Here is an 18,610-nt window from a genome sequence, read left to right on the forward strand (position 1 = left end):
TCACCTTCCTGGCAACATTACTGAACTGAATTCCCGATGTGTTCCTTTTGATTGGAAACTGTCATTAGCAAATGAATGAAGAGTCAAAGTCTCGTTGCATTTCACCCAATATCGCCATTTTTTATTCATCTGGGACATAGGGAATCCAGCGTTGGGACTCTGCTAAAGAGTCTCAGAACATCAACAGGATATTTTCCTACAAAGATTCATTCTAGTGTTGTGCTCATTCTGCCAAAGATTTCTGAAAACAAATCTGTGCTCAGAGGAAAAATGAGTCAGTAAGAAGAGAGAGAGAGACCAACCATCTATCCTGAAAGTATTTATGTTATTGCTTAGATTCTCTGTTACTTTGGTTTCTTTCAAGGCTGTTGTTATAAATCTCTTCATTAATTTAAGAGAAGGGTTTTTAGAGTTTGATGTCTTCTTTTAATAATATGCTAAAGAATTATTACCAACACAGTATCAAAAGGAGATATTATGGTGATGTAGCTGAGTGGGTAATTTATTTAAGAATGAGATAAATCATGGATTGTTTCCTGGTGAGAAACATGGGTTCAAACTCATTATTGCTGGAACAGCATATTATATGGGAGGTTGCTGTCCAAGTGAGTTGTAAATTGAGAGTATTTATGCTTGTGTCAAGTGGCTGACCGATTCAAGCTAAAGTTCATGCAGCAGTTTTTGTTTAACATGATCTTGACAACCCAGCAGTATTTTATTATGCAAAAAGATTAAAAAAATACCAGAACTGTGAGCCTGGACATGGTGTTAGGTAATGTGGCAAAAAGTATAGCATGGCTGCATGTGTTTGGTTAGTGTAGCTGACCCTGCTTTGAGCAGGAAGTTGGTCTGGAGACCTCCTGAGGTCCTTTCTGACCGGGATTTTCTTTATGATGGTCTTTGGAGTGTGAAGATGAGTCTGTGTGGGCAAGCCATGGTCTCCTGCATGGAGGAAATAAAAATTCAGCCCATGGCTCAGAAGCAGCTGAATTCACTCATTTTGGAGCTGGCAGCCAGGGGGAAGTCAGGTCCTCACCACAGCTCCCAGCTTGCAGAGGCAGAGCTCCCATCCACAGAAAAAGTGTAGGCCAGCACCAAGGGATGCTGGGCCATTCCTAACACCCTGCTTTGCTCAGCCCTAACAGATGCTGAAGGTTGCTGGTTTGGAAAGTAGGGCTGGAGGACAGGACCTATTATGGAGGGATACAGAGAACAGATTGTTCTCTTTTATAGCTGGTTTTTTTTTGGTATCTCTGGCTGAGGTGGGAGAGATTGGGTACAATTTAGATAATTCAGGTCTCTGAGGGTCTCTTAATCCAAATATTAAGACATTACTCAAACGTCTCTGAAACAAACATCTCTGTTGAAGAAACACCTAACTATGCTGTGAACAGCAGGATCCATGAAGCTCAGTTTCTGTATCCTTGGGCAGTAATTCCCAATAGTACCCACACCACAGTACTCCCAGGTGCCCTCACACCACATCTCACCCTCGCCTGCAGTTCCTCCAGGCTCCCCAGATAGCCTCCTACCCTTCCCCTGTACATCCAGCTCCTGCTAGTGATGCCAAACCTTCTCACCATAGTCTCTCCAGTTTATGTGGTGTACCTGGTACCGTTCCACCTGCTTTATTTGGCTGGAGTTCTGTGATACTTAAAAATTTTGTCATTTTTTCAGTGGCTGATAGAATTAATTATTCTCCCAAGGCAATATTTCACCCACCTATTTCTATTTGTAAGCTGTTATGGTCTTAAGGGATATATATTTTCTTGAACACATAAATCTGGCTGAATTTAAAAACCATACAGCAGAAATAACTGTCCTTTTTATGATTGGTGACCCTGCATTTTTTTTTCAAAAGGTTCACCATATTTCACTGAATTTCACTGAATTTTTTTAGAGTTGGAAGGGACCATAGAGATCATCTAGTCCAACTCCCCTGCTGAAGCAGGATTGCCTAGAGCTAGAGCATGTTACTCAGGACTGCATCCAGGCGGGTCTTGAAAATCTCCAAGGAAGGGGACTCCACAACCTCCCTGGGCAGCCTGTTCCAGGGTTCTGTCACCCTCACCGTGAAGAAGTTTCTCCTCATATTTGAGTGGAACCTCTTATGTTATGTTTATTGACAGCATGCAGCAGGCCAGTGAGAATGGGGAGAGAATAACAGTTCTTCGATAACAAATGCAGCAGGTTCTTCCTTAGTTTGATCTCTATCAATCTGTGAAAGGTTTGCCTACTTGATTTGTTTTTCAGTCCTCTGAAAACATTTAGGAGAGTGGGAAGAGTGTAAAGAAACATTAGACAAGGAGTGTAATATTTCAGTGTTCAGTGAAGCTTTACGGAGCAGAAACCTGCTCCGTGTGCTCTGGGTGCAGCCTGTGGACATTTTGATTTTTGATGGAACATTTTCTAGCTTTAGACTAAAGACACGTTTTATCTTTGTAAGCAGCTTTGCACATTGTGGATGCACCAGTTACATCTCTGTAATTAATATTGAAATGGGTGTTTGTTAAGAAATGGGGTTAATTTGGCTATTTGAGGATTTCTCTGTGTGAGTTGTAAAGCAAATATAGGGGATGAGGTTCCAGGGTCTCGTATGGTCCAGTTCATCCGCAGCTGCTGGCAACGTCCTTTGGGAGTAGTGGGCAGCTAAAGCAGGTTAGTGCAGGCTGCTCAAACCATAATTGGGAAATGGATAGTGATACAGATGGCATGACAGCAATGAAGTGAAAAGGTGGCCTTAAAATCACGATTTTCCATTATTTAGGATCTTTTAAAATCAATGTTGTTTTAATCATAGAATTTCAGATGCTGTTTCAGATTTTACTCTTCTAGATTTTAAGTGTTTTTAAGTTTTTACTGTACTAATAAAACAACTGAATTTTATGTAGAAATACATCACATCAGAAAACCCCAGAGCATGAACTAGCTGCAAACTCTCCATTTTCTGGAATCATGCAAACCCCTTGGCACTTCTGGTGGATATTCTGAAATACACAGCCATAAACTCATGGATAGGGAGAATCAATATGACAGTGCATGCGCAAAGTGTTGGACATAATGAACTGGTTAATTCTCTTGTGCTATGAAAAGCAGTTCTTAAAATAAGTGTTGATTAATATGATTAGATGCAAATCTTTCATTGCTTTCATTTCTTTGCTTTTACCCGATATGCAAAACCTTAGAATCATGCAGGATAATGCCGATTGGAAGGGTGTTCAGGAGGTCTTTCATCCACCATCCTGCTCAAAGCAGGGTCAGACCAGGTTGCTCGGGGCTTTAATCTAGTTTGGTATTAAAAATCGTCAGCAATGGAGAGGAACTGCACAACCTCCCTTGGCTGACTGCTCTCAGGTCCCCTCAAAGTCATCTCTTCTCCAGGCTGAATGAGCCCTGGTCCCTCAACCTCTCCTTGCAGGGCAGGGGCTCCAGCCCTGACCATCTCGGTGACCTCTGCTGAACTCATTCAAGTTGATCAGCATTGTCAAACTGAATTGGTACATGTTGTTAAGAAAAGGATCATACTCATTGTAGAAGCCTGTAGGAAATAACTATGTGCTGCAAGTCCATTTACTTAATACCTGCATGTTCCTTTAGAGATGTCAAGTGCTTTTAAAATACACAGTCGGCTGTAACATTTCTTCCTGTGAAACAGGCAGAGACAAAGAGTTTTTTGTTCCTGAAGGATAATTTAGGTGGTTGAATGGTATCTTGATTGAATACAGGCTTTAGAAGTCTACACAAGCAAAATTTGGAAAAAAACAGTATTTTTTTATACAAAAGAGATGTAACAAATTCATTAGTTTAGGGCTAAATATAAATACTCAATGCATTAAAAATCTGAAATCCATAGAGTCATTGTTTCACTGGATAATAAACTATGATAGATTGCAAAACCTAAGACAAGAAAAGCACCCTCTCCCAAACACTGAAAAAGGTGGAAAATGGGGACCTGGGTTTTGGCATTGTGTCAGTAGAGAGAGAATGGATGCTTGTTCTATTATTTATATGAGCTGACTGCTTGGCAGATGCCACTGCAATAACCCTTTATTTAAATTGTAGAAAAAAATAGATTTTGCTTTCCTTTATAATCACCCAATGAAAAATACTAATGAAAATGTTGGATTTCCTGTAGCTGAGAAGAAAGTATTGTCCTAATCTGCTTTCAGTCAACAACAAGCTCTAATCATTCCAGTAACATACAACTAGATCAAATTAAAAAATCCATCTTTTTATTCTCTGAGAATAAAGGGAAAGGAGGATGAAAATATTTATATACAGTTTAAAATGGTAATTCTTACTTTTTTCCTCTTTTGTAATGCACATTTACTGTTCTGTTGTATCCCTCTTCTGTACTCCCACCTTGCAACCAAATGAAAGTTTGGTGGTTTTTAGGACTACAAAAGAAAGTTCTTATAAATCGTAAAGTGTGGGAGCCAGAGCTGCCTGTGCACCCTTCTGCTTCCAGTGCTGTAACTTTAACTCCATTCTCTATAATATAGGCTATAATTATATGTTCATCTTATTTATTCTTCTACTTGAGGATATTTGTTTTATTCAAATCTTGGCTAAAGAACTTACTTAAATACGTGTTTAAATCAATCGCGAATCAAACCATCACTTCCTAAGGGTACACAGCCTAGTGCAGGTTTCTATGCTAAACCATAAAAACTTAAATCTGCTTCACCTTGAGCTGATGTTGCTATTTAATTGCCATATTCCTACCTTTATATTTACCCCAGTTTATGGAAAATCATCATATTCTCTCTCAAGCATGTAACCTTTTTTTATTTTTTTAAAATAGCAAAGAGCAAGAACAAAACCCACCTCACCTTAATGAATGAAATGGAAATTGTTTTGATGTTGACTCAAAAATAATTTCTCGAGGTGGAGGATGGCTTTCTCAGCCTACTGATAAGCCAAATCTTCTGACAGCACTAAAAGAGACTATACATAAAAAATGATAACACTACTTTTACTTATGAGAAAGTAAAAAGCTGGCAAAAAATTACCTACTCATCAATATTTCAACTAATACTTTTGAACTGAAACAAGAAGGGAGGGAGTTTGCATATTTTTGTGATAATATAGTCACATTACAAAAGAAGGTACAGAAGATGTTTAGAGAAAGAGCTCAGAGCTCCATTCTCTGATGTCTTACAGGTGTGTGCTGGACCATGTGTGTAAGCAAAAATGTTACACATCAGGCCAACACACAGGAATATGCACAGAGCACTGCAGACTTTAAAAGAGGCTGAAGTGTAGTTGAAGTTGTAGGTTTTAAAAATGTATGTTTTGTATGGGGTGCACAGAATGAAATGAAAGTCCAGTTGGATGCAGGTTGGGTCTAGCAACACTGTAAGAGTTACAGTTGGCTTTTCAGAGTGCGTAGACAGCGTGTGGGAGGGAGAAACAGCCTATTTCTGCACACATGTTCTTTATCCCAACCTAGTGACAGTTTCTGCCAGCCATATCAATGTCTTTTTATTTTATTATTACTATTTCATTACAGTAGTTTAGTTTTTTATGAACTCATAACTCTCTTTTCTTCTTCTCCTTGGAGCGAGAGGTTGCAGAGAGCATCTGTCACCTTATCATTGGCCAACCCAGATCCCCAGCTGCCACAGATAACCTTTTTGGTGAAGAAATTTTTCCTAATATACAATCTAAGCCTCCCCTGGTGCATCTTGAGGCTGTTCCCTCTCATCTTGTAACTTCTTACTTGGGAGAAGATATCAACCCTCATCTTGCTACAATGTCTCCCCTGAGCCTCCTTATCTCCAGGTTAAACAACCCCAGTTCCCTCAGCTGCTTCTCATAAGACTTGTTCTCTAGACCCCTCACCAGCTTTGTTGCCCTTGTCTGGCCATGCTCCAGCACCTCAATGTCTTTCTTGTACCGAGGGGTCCAAAACTGAATGCAGTACTTGAGGTGGGGCCTCACCAGTGCCAAGTACAGGGGGACAATCACTTTGCTAGTCCTGCTGGCCACACTATTCCTGATGCAAATACAAAGGAGTCTTAGCAATTTATGGACAGGAACCACAAAATTCAGCCCAGGACAACTGCCACAAGTGAAGTGATCACTCTTTGCCCTCTAACACATACCCTATCTTTTGCTGTCCATTTTAATCTTTTCACTCTGAAGCCTTTTTATCTCGGCTCCAGGCTTTTAGAACAAGCATACTAATTCCACTCTCCTGAACAAATATCTACATAAATAATTACACCTTACTTGCCAAATTTCCCTGGCGGTTTTAGCGGGATGTGTTCAAGACAGATGATTTTTTTTTATAGCATCTCAGGCAAGAAACTATTGGGGGACAGGGAGGAAAAGGCAGAGTCAAAAATGTGCCTTTCAGAACATACAAATCTTGTTCCTGCTAGTTTAATTAGGCTGTTCTTGCACATCAAGTGGAAACTGAAAAAACAACTTAGAGGCATTTAACTAGTAGCTGAAAGCCTCCCACCCAAGCACCTTCTGGATCCACAGCCACGCGCTCTGTGTATTTTCCCTGTTGGCCCTGACACCAGCGCCATCCCCCAGTCAGGTTTAATATGTTGGTGTTGGCTGCTGTTGGAAGAAATTGTCACTGGAGGTTTTGGCCATGGTAGGAGACACGGGCTAAAATGCACACCAGCCAGGGCTCACCTCCTGCTGTGCACAGTAAACAGTCAAGAATTTCCCAGTCATGAACCATTGTGTACAGATATGCAATGCAGGTGCTAGCAGTAGGCACAGGACTAAATTCTGCTAGCATGGGCTAAAAGAATAACCTCATTTTCCTTGGTCCTGTTGAAAAGCTTTTTAGGGGTGTCATGAGATGGGTATTTTACTGTAGGAAACCTGAGTCTCTTCCCAGCCCCCTTCTGAATGAATTTGTCAACCAGGAGACTGGAGGGACATCTTGCTATCTACAGGTTCATGAAAGTGTGCAAATGTCTCTGAATTTCTTTCTCCCAAATCGCCTGGAATGATCTGTGCCATCCCAGAGGGGAAAAATTGATATTACTTTGGCTATGTTCAGAGGAGCTGGCAATACTGCATTCACATAAAGTGTTTTTAAGCTTGTTGGCACTTGGGCAGGGTGGCACTTCAAGTCCTCTTTCACAGGTGACATGGGTTGTATGTAGTTCACGTAGAGAATCAGCAAGTCATATTTCTTTTGCTTTTCAGTGATAATCTAAAACTCTTTATTGGCATGTGATTTCAACTTGAATAGTTGCAGTTTAGGAAGCAAAATTCTTTACAGAATTGCTGTAATTGAAGCGTAGAGTTAGTACTGCCTTGAACTGACAGTGAGCGTTGACACCTGATACAGCCTTCTTGTGTTCAGACCTCTTTCTTCCTCTGTCAGCAGTTTATCTCCTCTTGCTGCTTTTAAAAACACTTTTTCTTCTCTCTTGCATAGCCCCAAGCAGACAAATACATCTAGGCTAATGGAAGTGTGAAGTTAATACAAAGAGGAACCTTATTACCTCTAAGTTGTTTTTCTTTCAAAGCTCTCACTTACCTTGTCGGGATGTTCCTGTTGCCTCCCATTTTTCTTTTATTTCTCACCCTTTGGAAAGATTGATTCCTAGTGAGGAATTACCTCTGGGGACACAGGGAGTATGCTTCTTGCCTTTTGGCTGACTGACAGGTTAGATTTGATTAGTCACTTGCCCTTTAGCTGGAAGTAGCATACAATGACAGAGTGTGACTTATAGACTGGTGTGGAGTAGCACCAATTAATAGTAAGTACCCTTAATCTAAGCAATATTTAACAATGCTAAAGACTGTACAGAAACTTTTGAAAAAGAGCACAGGTACCAGTTGATGCATATACATGTCAAGAAAACAAAACCCCATAATTAACAGTTGAATGATTTTTTTTCTCTAGTAGAGTCTTTCTCAGGCATGCCAATATTATTTTTATTAGAATTACTATAAATATTATGAAGTTTTTATACTTGTGTGTCTACATAGGGATGGATATGGTTTTGGATATGTTGCATATTTTTTAAAAAGAAAGAACTAAATTAATTTTCCTGTTCCATTAATCTCACCTGTCAGGTAGGACCATCACCAACAAAGAAAGTTCAGTAGAGAAAAGGTATATTTTGCGCTTCTTTCAAAAGGTAGCTTAGTTCATGCATAATTGCACTGCATTATTGTCATTTGCTCCATGAATAAAGCATAAATACAGAGAAAACCAAGCAGATAGTACTGGAAAACTGACAGAAGCAATACCCTTAGTAACTCTCGGAAGGCGCGCTGGCCGGTGCAGACTCATGTCTATGCCTATTGCAGAAGTCATGCTAATGTGAGCGTATGCGGTAGGAAGCGGTGCCTTTACTGCTCGGCTCTGTTGTCCCCAGGGTGCAGATCGCTCCTGCCGCGGAGCAGCAATAATTGGCTCCTACTCTGCATTGTCAAGCAGGGGATGATAGACACAGAGAGATGCAGATCATTCAACTGGCTGCTGGCTCTCTCCCCACATCCCCCTTTTCTCACACGCACGCAGAGATCCAGTAAACGGCACACAGTTTGGTATTATCGGTATTATTTGGTATTTGTTTGCATTCAGACGCGTACTCGGGCTCCCCTCTGCATGTGGTCCGTGTTTCGAGAGTTTGCTCCTGTCTGCCATATAAAGGAATTTTGTGGTTGCCATCGTTGTTGTGTACATCCTGAATTGTATCCTGGGCTGTTGCATAAACAGCGTCTCTGAAGTCTCATTCCACTGCTAATGTAAGTGTTTCTCACTGTCTGCAAGAGCTCTCTCTTTCACTCTGGGGGAGGGATAGGAACGTTGCACAAAATATCTTCTGTGCCTTAGGTCTGGCATTTTCTTGTATGTGCCCAGGAGCATGGTCAGCCAGCTTTTTTTGCTCAAAACATGGAATTCCCACAATGAAACATACTTGCAAAACATGTCTGTCTGTGCTGGGTTGGACCCAAAGCTAGCTGTGGGATGCCCTGCCAGTTCCTCTGCTAGAGGAAGTCACCATATCTGGTCCTTTTAAAGAAGCCTGGGCACATGTTTGAATTTGGAAATTGTTTGGTCCCATTGTGACTTGCATGTCTGAATACACTTGTGAGGAAATTTGCAGAAGTGTATGTAGTGATCATCGTTTTTTGTGTATTCATCGCAACAGAGGTTTAACACACCCTTTAGTTCATATTTTTAAATGAGACTTAGAGTCTTAGCTATCTTGCCTTTCTTTATGCACTGGGGTAATGTATTTGTTTTTATTTTACTCTATACTCAGTATGGTCATTGGTCATGACACCAGATGAAGAAATGCTAATGAAGAGCTATGGCATAATGTTTTGCTGTATTTTATAGAACTGTAGGAAATCCCAAAATAGTTTCCAAGATGCACATGGTAGGGATGACAACCAAAATCTCACACTGGGAATGTGATCCTGAGACTGTGGCTAAAATACTGTTGCTACCAGGTGAGGCAAGGCTCCTGCCCTATGTATGCCTCTCAAAGTCCAAGCAGATAGAAAAACCAACACAACTATCTTTCCATAAGCAGAGGAAGGGAGTGCCATAAAATCCCTAGAAGCATCGGGTGGCCATAGTTTTGCATTTCTGGACACACACATTGGTGTAAATAGTGCTTTTCTAAATGAGCAGGAAGCAAATTAGATCCCAGGGAAATTTTTGTTTACTCCAGTTTGCAGATGGGTTTTACCTTGAGGATCCACCGGGTATGAAAAAATTGATATTAGATGTGTTACTTTTGTTGTTCTTCCTTGTCAGTGTAACTGTCCTAGTAGCCAAGAAAAAAATTATTCAGTTCAACTTTCCTTTTGGACCGTTCTTTTATGGTCCTTCCTGATATGTTCATAAGCAAGTGAGGCATGACCTATTATAGGGGGCACACAGCTGGATGAAATACCATGCTCATAAAGTACCTTTCAATGTCTTAACTGTTGAACTGAGAGGCTATTTCAAGGAGTTCATGTGTATCTATCCTGAGCCCATTAATGTTACTTATTTTCATTACTGACTTGGAGAAAGGATAAAAAACATGTATGAAGAGTGTGTAGGAGTCTAGACAGATATTGGAAGAACTTTGGCTGCAAGAAATCAGACTTCAAAGGCGACACTGGCAAATACAGAAGGGTTTTGATATCTCTGAGACAAAACTGGATTTATAAAGTACTACACTTAGAAAGGAGGGAAGAAATGAGCAGTTGGAAATAAAGAATAACTAGCACTGTTAGCATCACAGCTCTGTAAGAAAATAAAAAAGCAAATTGCATTGTATTTCTAGCTGATTATGAGAAAAAAAAATGGCAACTCTTTCTCCATGGTACATTAGCTGGTCTGTTAGCTGTAGGTCATTACTGGGAAATAATCATTCTTTAGACAAAACTGGGGAGACCTTCACTATAGAAACTCTATGTGCAGCTATATGGATGTCTGTTCCTCAAAGATGGAGACAGATTGAGACTGGAGGAGACAAAGAAAACAGTACGTTGTTCAGAAAGCAAACGGTTAGAGGATAGGCAGTGTGAAGGTACTGGGCTTCCTTCTTTGAGGAAAATATAGAGAAAGAATTATGATGATTTTTAAAAAATAAAATTTAAAAAAAAAGAATAAGTAATCCACTTTAGCTTGTCTGGAAAAGGAAGGAAATAAAAAGAAAGAACAACCTGATTGTTGTAAAACCCAGTGCAGCGTACGAAGTAATGTTGTAGGGTCTCCTTTTTTGGATATGTTTGACAGAGGCTTGGGTCACAGACCTTACTTGTCTCTGCCTTTGCTTCCAGAGAGGATTTCTGGACACCCATTCAAGCTCTACATTTCTATCAGTACTGTCATTGCTATTGCCTGTTGGATTGTGTGAGTATTAATTTCACAGGGCAGCAATTCTGCACCTATTTCTTCTGTTCTGCACTGAGACAGGTACAATTTCTCAGGCAGAGTGATGTGCTTAGCTTTGCGATATACTTACTTTTGCTTATGGCCTTCATTCAACCCCCGTGCCAGTGCTTTTTATTACCAACTGAGCCATTTTGGTTTAGGAACTTTTCTTTTGCTATGCACAGAAAAAATCCCTACAAATTATTCTATGAATGTAAAATAGTACAGAAAGAACTCGGAAAGAAAGCAGAATGAGACTTCTGGTTTGATTAGTCATGCATATAAATACACATATGCATATATAAATAAGTATACTGCATTACTTATTGTTGTCTTTTTTATGTTCACAGGGCTACAGCTACTCATAGGGGCCAAGTTATATTCAAGGATGCCTTAGCACAACAGCTGTGTGAACAGGGAGGTAAGATCCACCATCATATTAAAAATATCTGGCAATGTGGTTTTCCACTGTACTTGCATGTCAGTGTTACTCATCATGAAAGCTATTTTGTAGAAAACTTAGTATCAGGATCTTATTTATATTGTTAAAATACTTTCTTTGGCTTCATACTTCCCATTAGTTACCTGGGAAACACCTCTGTTCTCTGCTAAATGTTGGGGAATATACCAAAGATAAATTAAATCCTATCGCATTATACACTTACCTGAAATCAGCCTGTAACAGCCAGTATTTGTTTTTTGTCAAAACGGCAAGCTGAGTTATAACTCTCACTGCATTAACTATAAGCAAAAAAAATGCAATATACCTGCAGTAAAAGCTTTGTTTGCTATCCAGCTCTCACACATCTTTGTGAAGAACCCACCTTTTCTGAAAGTAGGCCATGGAATTTTTGCCCGTCACCTACAACATTTGATCATTTTTATAGCTAAACAAAATGTTTGACTTACACAAACTTTAAAAATCTAATTGTTTGCACATCTTATCATATCTATCCTTTTGATGAATAACCTAAAAATAAACGTCCTGTTGTCAGCTGTTGTCTACAAACAGTACACTGCTTTGAACCTGCTTCATTAAAACAGTGGGAAGTAGAGAAGGTATCCATCATTTTTGATACAGGAGAGAAAGGAATTTCTGTGCTGATAGTTTTCTCCACAAAATTCCAGTGATATTTCCATGTGAAAAGAGACAGTGAAACATGGGCCAACCAGTCTAAAATATTTCAAAATTAGAAATGTGTTGTCATATTAACAAATGAGAAAATCCCCCAAAATACATCTTTTAGGGGTATTAGAGCTACAATGTTATTTTCCTATGAGTTTGGAAATATCTATACAATGTTTTTTGCAATAAGAAGCTGTTGAACATTATGTCATTAGCATACATTGAGTTATTCATATAAGGTGTGAACACTACCCCTGTGAAAATGAGCAAAAAGTATTTCAATTTCAGTATTGCAGTTTTCAGTATTTTAATATTTCAATGGGAAGTAGGAAGGGGAATTCAGTGAGGTGACTGAAGATGTTAGCTAACGAGCTAGGAAGTTAGTTATATTTTAAATGAATTAGAAAAATGTAATACAGGTGCTGACAATCAGAAGGGAGCGTTATAATGATCTGTATGGAACATGATTGGACCAGGTGGGGATGGAAAAAAGCATCTGGAGAAATTATCAAAATGCATTTGATATTCAGAACAGGAGATAAATTGTACCCCCATAATGTGGATGTGGAAGAGTAGTGTTTCGGTGACTAGTATAAAGGGATTTGGGAACAGAAGTGTTGGCAGGATCACGCTTTGGGATGTGCTATGGAGGATGGTGAGGATATCTCACACTGGGTACTCACTGTATGGACGCAAGTCAAGAGAGGAAAAATCAATATGCTGAGTCATCAGCATAAAATGGTGAAAAGCCTCATAAGCAGAAGAAACTCTCCAAAGCACGGCTGCATAGTGAGCACACCATGGCCAAAGGCAGTCTGTGGTGACCAGATAAGGAAAGAAGACAGTAAAAGACATACTGTTGGTAGAGTCACAGAGAGCCAGAGAGCTGACACTGACCAGCACAATGAAAGCTATGTGCAAGCAAGCTGAAAGGAAATATATAACTCTCAGTGTCAGAACTGGCAGCATGGTCAAGGATAATATGGGCAAAGCAACGAGATTTCTCCCTGCTAGAAGAGAATACCTTGATAAGCAGAGACTAGTGAGCAGAAATCCATCCAGGCTTTGACAGTGCTTTATTCAGACATGCTCTACCACGAGATTTTAGTAGGAGAGCTGACAGCAGAAATTGCAATTCTTTCACCCTTCTCTGCTTTAAATTTCTCCAGTTTTGGAGCATAACCTATCCTCAAATCAACATTTTAGTAATTGGTTAGAACAGTAGGTTGTTATGGTAGCACGTGCTGTCCCTGAGTTCATGGGGACTCTGCAGGACAAGAACAAAATGGGATTTGTGAATCGGTTGTGTCTAGAGAATGAAAAATTATGAGATGTGCCACCCCTGGGCCTTCACTGGCTGCTCAGCTGTGACAGCCCCTGGGCCTCCTTCTCCCACCTGGCCACTGATAGCCATGTCCTGCCCCACTTCCCTGAAAGAGCCTCCAGCTTCCCCACCTTGTCGTAGTCTCCACATCCTCAGGACTTTTGTGTTTCCCACGATTTTCCCAGCAATTCTCTTCACTTTATATACAGTCACTTCAGGGACTTTCTGGATTTGTCTTCTCCAAAATATTTTGTGTCATTGTGATAACTCTGCAAACATCAGATTTCAGTTAGTGAAGGATCACCCAGAGGTACTGCTCTCTGAGCGGTTCACAGTGCATGACAGCCATTTAATCAGTCGTCAAATTTCCCTGCGATACTGATGTGCAAACTTCTCACAGGTTCTCTTGGTCCTTCTCTGAGATTTTATGCTCACCAAGGCCTCTCTGCCCTTAGGTTCCTAGCTTGGCCACAGTTCTCCTGACCCAGATGGTTAACCTGTTACCTGTTGCCGTTCCTCCTTTCTGTTCCAGCACCAGGATCTCCTCTGCCCTTTTGTTCTTATTTCTTAAGCAGACAATGTGCATTGCATTAGTCCCCCAAACCAGTGCATGTGATTATAACTCTTATGCTATTAGGATTAATTTTTCTATTCAAATAAAAGATACTTTCTTTGAAGCAAACTGCTTCTTTTATTCCATGAAGACCATCTGACTTTCATCAACATTATTAATATAAACAAATTTTTCTTTCAGAAAGAATTAGTGAATTTATTTAGAAGCAAATATATTATTAAGATATATATGCGAAACAGCAAGGTAGATTGACATAAATTAGATGTTATTGTCTGTTTCTGTCCCTAAACATTACTATACTGAAATGCTGTAGTGGATGATGTGACATATTAAGTGGTTTTCATGGGGCAACTTCATAGTTTCATTACAGGACATCTTTTTAATAAGTATGCTCACTGGAGATGATATCAGACTTTATAATAACTAATACAAAGGATATACTGGAAGGTGTGAAAGTAGCGAGACATCTCAGAAATCATGTTCATTGTGACTGTCCACCCTCAGATGTGCATTGGTAAATCCTGATAGAGTTAATGGGATTTGTGTAGTGAAAGGAAAGCATAGTTCTTACTTTGAAGAGAATTAGAGGATGATAAAGGGCAGCATTAAGGGATAGGAATGCCAAGCAAGTAGCCTTATGTGTAATGTAAATAGAATAAGGAAAGATACCGTAGGGAAAGACACCAAGGAAAGTAAAATAATTGCTTGAAAACCTGTGTGTTCAGCACATAATAAATATTTTAGGAAGCTAGAGACATCTTTGAGAACTGATGTAAGCTTTTACAGTTTACAAGAATTTTATTGAAGAAAGGAGACATAAAAATTAAGAGACAAAAGAGAGAATCCAGCACAAATAGGCAAGAAAACAAAAACTGTGTAGGCCAAGAAAAGACAGATGTCTTAGGAATACTTTTAAGGAGAAATAATGTTAATGACTGATGATATCCTTGCCAATAATATTTTTAATTAACAATCTCTTTAAATTGTTGATCTAATATAAAAATAAATGGAAAACAAGGTAGACTTATTATTGTGCAGATTGATTCATATTTATTCCTGACTTGAGTAGAACAAAAATCATACATTAATAAACAGCAGCATAATTAAAATGGAGGTGGGAAAACAGCAGACCTGGCTGCATTGCCCTTTAGAACTCAGAGGACTTTAGGTCTGTATGAGTAGAGGGATGCTGCTGGTAGGAGCAGCTTGCGGTGCTGGGATGGATGAAGCCACATCACACAACCCTTCTTGCCTCAACCACACCAAGTAGGGTGCTAAAGGGCTAAGGAGACCCTTTCCCCAGTACACTATGTACCTTTGGACGAGTGGTACAACTCTTTGGAGCAAGGACCACGCTGGGAGATCTGCGAGCATGTAATTTAGTTCTGACCGACTAGAGGAGAATTTCAGAAGAATAAATCCTAAGAGGTGGAAAAGGGGAAAGAACTCATTCCCTCCTAGTGCAAAATCATTCCTTGCAGCATAGTTCCCAGAATTTTATACAATCCCGTACTCAATGCCACAAATTATAGGATTGGGATTCCTTTCTTAAGAAACCACTCTACCATCTGACAGATGTCTCCTTATGAAAGTAAATCCTGAGAACTGGCCCAAACTCTCCTTTATTTGATAGCTTCCGCCTGAATGTTTGTGGAAGACCTTTTAGGCATGTTTTGGACCTTGTAAATATGACTTTAAGAACACTCTGAAAAACAAATGCAAAGCAGATTGCAGGCTCTCGGGCTTGACCAGAGCAGTATTTTACAGAACAGAAGGCTGGAGTTCAGAGCTGACATATTGTTCTTTGGCTTATGTGTCAGGGAGAATAATGCAGCCCTCGGGCAACACACTGACTGTCTAGGGGCATGTTCAACCTCTATCATTCAATAGCAACTTTGTTTACCAGTAGAGAGAAAGTATTGGCAGGAGTCTGAATAAAAGCATTAATTTTCTTTTTCATCTTCATCTGGCTGCTAATGACAAGGAGATTAGACTTTTTCATAATCTGCAAAACAGAATATATCTCTCTGCATATCTTGTTTGTGATGAATTGATGAGCAACAGCTAATGGCTGCTGGCTGCTGAACTCTGAGCACAGTGTTTGTCTGTAATTCACTTTTCCTTTATATTTAAAAAAAAGTCCAGGGTTCCAGAAAAATTAAAATGAAAAAAAAAAAAAAAAGTCGGTTTATTTTCCAGGGAGTTTTAGGAATGTTTTCTTAAGCTGTATGCCCTACCTATCCCTGAAGACAGGTTTGACCCCACAGATCTGTGGAATATAGGTGTCAATAGTACAAACTGATGTTGCTGAAACATGTGTAAATTGCATTGTTAACTCTTTTTTTTTTTTCTTTTTTTTTTCTTTTTTTTTTCCTGAATGGAGACTGGTTTTGCTTACCAGTTAGCCTTACCATGTTTAATGTTTCTGGTTCTTATTTTTCCACTGACATCAGCACTGGAGCTGATGAGCACTGGAATAGGCTGCCAGGGAGGTGGTGGAGTCTCCTCCTCTGGAGACATTCAAAACCTGCCTGGACAAGTACCTATGCAACCTGCTCTGGGTGGACCTGCTCTAGCAGGGGGGGTGGACTAGATGATCTCCGGAGGTCCCTTCCAACCCCATGTGATTCTGTGACCAGGACCGTGACCAAATCTTGTTTCCCTCCTCATATTCCAATTCCTCTGAAGATGACACTCCCTTCCCACTTCTCTCCTGTTTTACTCTCTTCCAGTTTAACCAAAGCAGGGCATATTTTTCTATTGGTTTAACCTTTCAGTAGCCTTACTTCATCCACAGAAAATTTTAACCTTTTACTCCAAACGATGCCTTCATTCTCCCCATCCCATTGACACAGAGCCCCACAATGACCTCATTGACTTCTGCATTCCCCATTACTTTCCTCAAGTTTCTCACGCTTCCAGTTTGACTGTGGCCTTTCTCTCTCTGAATCACTTTGTATTGTGTACTTTCTTCTGTGCATTTCCTACCCAAAGGGATTGCCTGGTCTTACAAGGCAAGGATCATACATTTACTTACATTTTCTCATATTGTACTTTCTCATGCCTCTCAAAATTGTGAACTCTGTTGAGCTCCATTTTCATTATTTGCTTAGTACAATTTATCTCTTACAACTTTCTGTATATACCCAGGGTGCTAGATAAAAATCAAATAATAAATTAATATATTTTTTTTTAAAAGGTATACCATTGTCATTCAAGCTAAGATGCATTTTGGAGCCACATAAATACTGATTCTAAATTTAATACCATCCAAACAAGTAACATCTAAGAAAGTGAATCATGGTTTAAAATATGAACTAAGGTGGCTTTTTTTTCCTCCTCTCAGTCTGAAGTATACAATACTTCATTTTAATTTGCAAATGTTTTACATTTTTGCACTGTATAGCTATTCTGCCCCATATAATATTTTTTAGCTTTGTTCGATTGTGAAAGGAAACTTGATTTGACTTCAACCACACTGTACACTACATTGTACACTAGTGTACAATCCATATTGTTTTGAAATTAATAGTTCTATAAATTCCTGCACCTGGGTTGGGGCAATCCCTGGTGTCAATACAGGCTGGGGGATGAAGGGATTGAGAGCAGCCCTGAGGTGAAGGACTTGGGGGTACTGGTGGATGAAAAACTGGACATGAGCCGACAACATGCGCTCGCAGCCCAGAAGGCTGCATCAGAAGAAGCATGGCCAGCAGGTCAAGGGCGGTGATTCTGTCCCTCTACTCCGCTCTGGTGAGACCCCACCTGGAGTATTGTGTCCAGTTCTGGGGCCCTCAGCACAGGAAGGACATGGACCTATTGGATAGGGTCCAGAGGAGGGCCATGAAGATGATCAGAGGGATGGAGCACCTCTCCTATGAGGACAGGTTGAGAGAGTTGGGGTAGTTTAGCCTGGAGAAGAGAAGGCTCTGGGGAGACCGTATAGCAGTCTTTCAGTACCTAAAGTGGGCTTGTAAGAAAGATGGGGACAAACTTTTTAGCAGGGCCTTTTGCAATAGGACAAGGGGTTTAAAACTAAAAGAGGATAGATTCAGACTAAATTTAAGGAAGAATTTTTTTACAATGGGGGTGGTGAAACACTTGCCTACGTTGTCCAGAGAGGTGGTAGATGCCCCATCTCTGGCCACAATCAAGGCCAGGTTGGACAGGGCAGTGAGCAACCTGATCTAGTTGAAGATGTCCCTGCTCGTTGCAAGGAGGTTGAACTAGATGACCTTTAAAGGTCCCTTCCAACCCAAACTGTTCTATGGTTCCATTAAATTGATAAAGAAGGCAGATCTGGAAATATTTTACAACCACTACAATTGATTATGTGTGATGTTCTAGATTTCTAATATTTTGGGGACCTTAACTACAACACTTGAAGATTAACGCAGTGCTGGTTTGCAATGAAATATAAAATGTAATGCAGAAATTATTCATAGGGAGGTGAAAGTCTAGGTTTATCACTCATTAAGCAGTGCCTTCTCAGTCTTTTGTCAGATTCAGCTCTGAAATTTGAATTAGAAATTAGATGAAGGAATACCTGAGGCAAAAATGCTTGGGCTTCTCAAATCCTGTAAAGATTTATGAAACATAGCCCCTCCTCAACAAAATCTTGTTTTGTAAGAACAAACTTTTGCCCAACATTAAGTGTTTGCTTAACTCCACCTCTACTTTTTTTTTTTGATTGGTCTAGTGCGCTAGTTTATATCTGCACAA

General features: G+C 39.9%; 1 protein-coding gene across 1 annotated transcript in view; it reads left to right on the forward strand.

Annotated features, from left to right (window-relative positions):
• Positions 1-18,610, forward strand: part of RELN (reelin) — a 295,055-nt gene that overhangs the window by 103,398 nt on the left and 173,047 nt on the right. The window contains exon 4 of the mRNA XM_014963370.1: positions 11,215-11,285. Coding sequence (XP_014818856.1) covers positions 11,215-11,285 — 71 coding nt within the window. The remainder of the gene's footprint in view (positions 1-11,214; positions 11,286-18,610) is intronic.

This window comes from Calidris pugnax, unplaced genomic scaffold (genome assembly GCF_001431845.1).
Source record: "Calidris pugnax isolate Ruff unplaced genomic scaffold, ASM143184v1 scaffold44, whole genome shotgun sequence".
Classification (NCBI taxonomy): domain Eukaryota; kingdom Metazoa; phylum Chordata; class Aves; order Charadriiformes; family Scolopacidae; genus Calidris; species Calidris pugnax.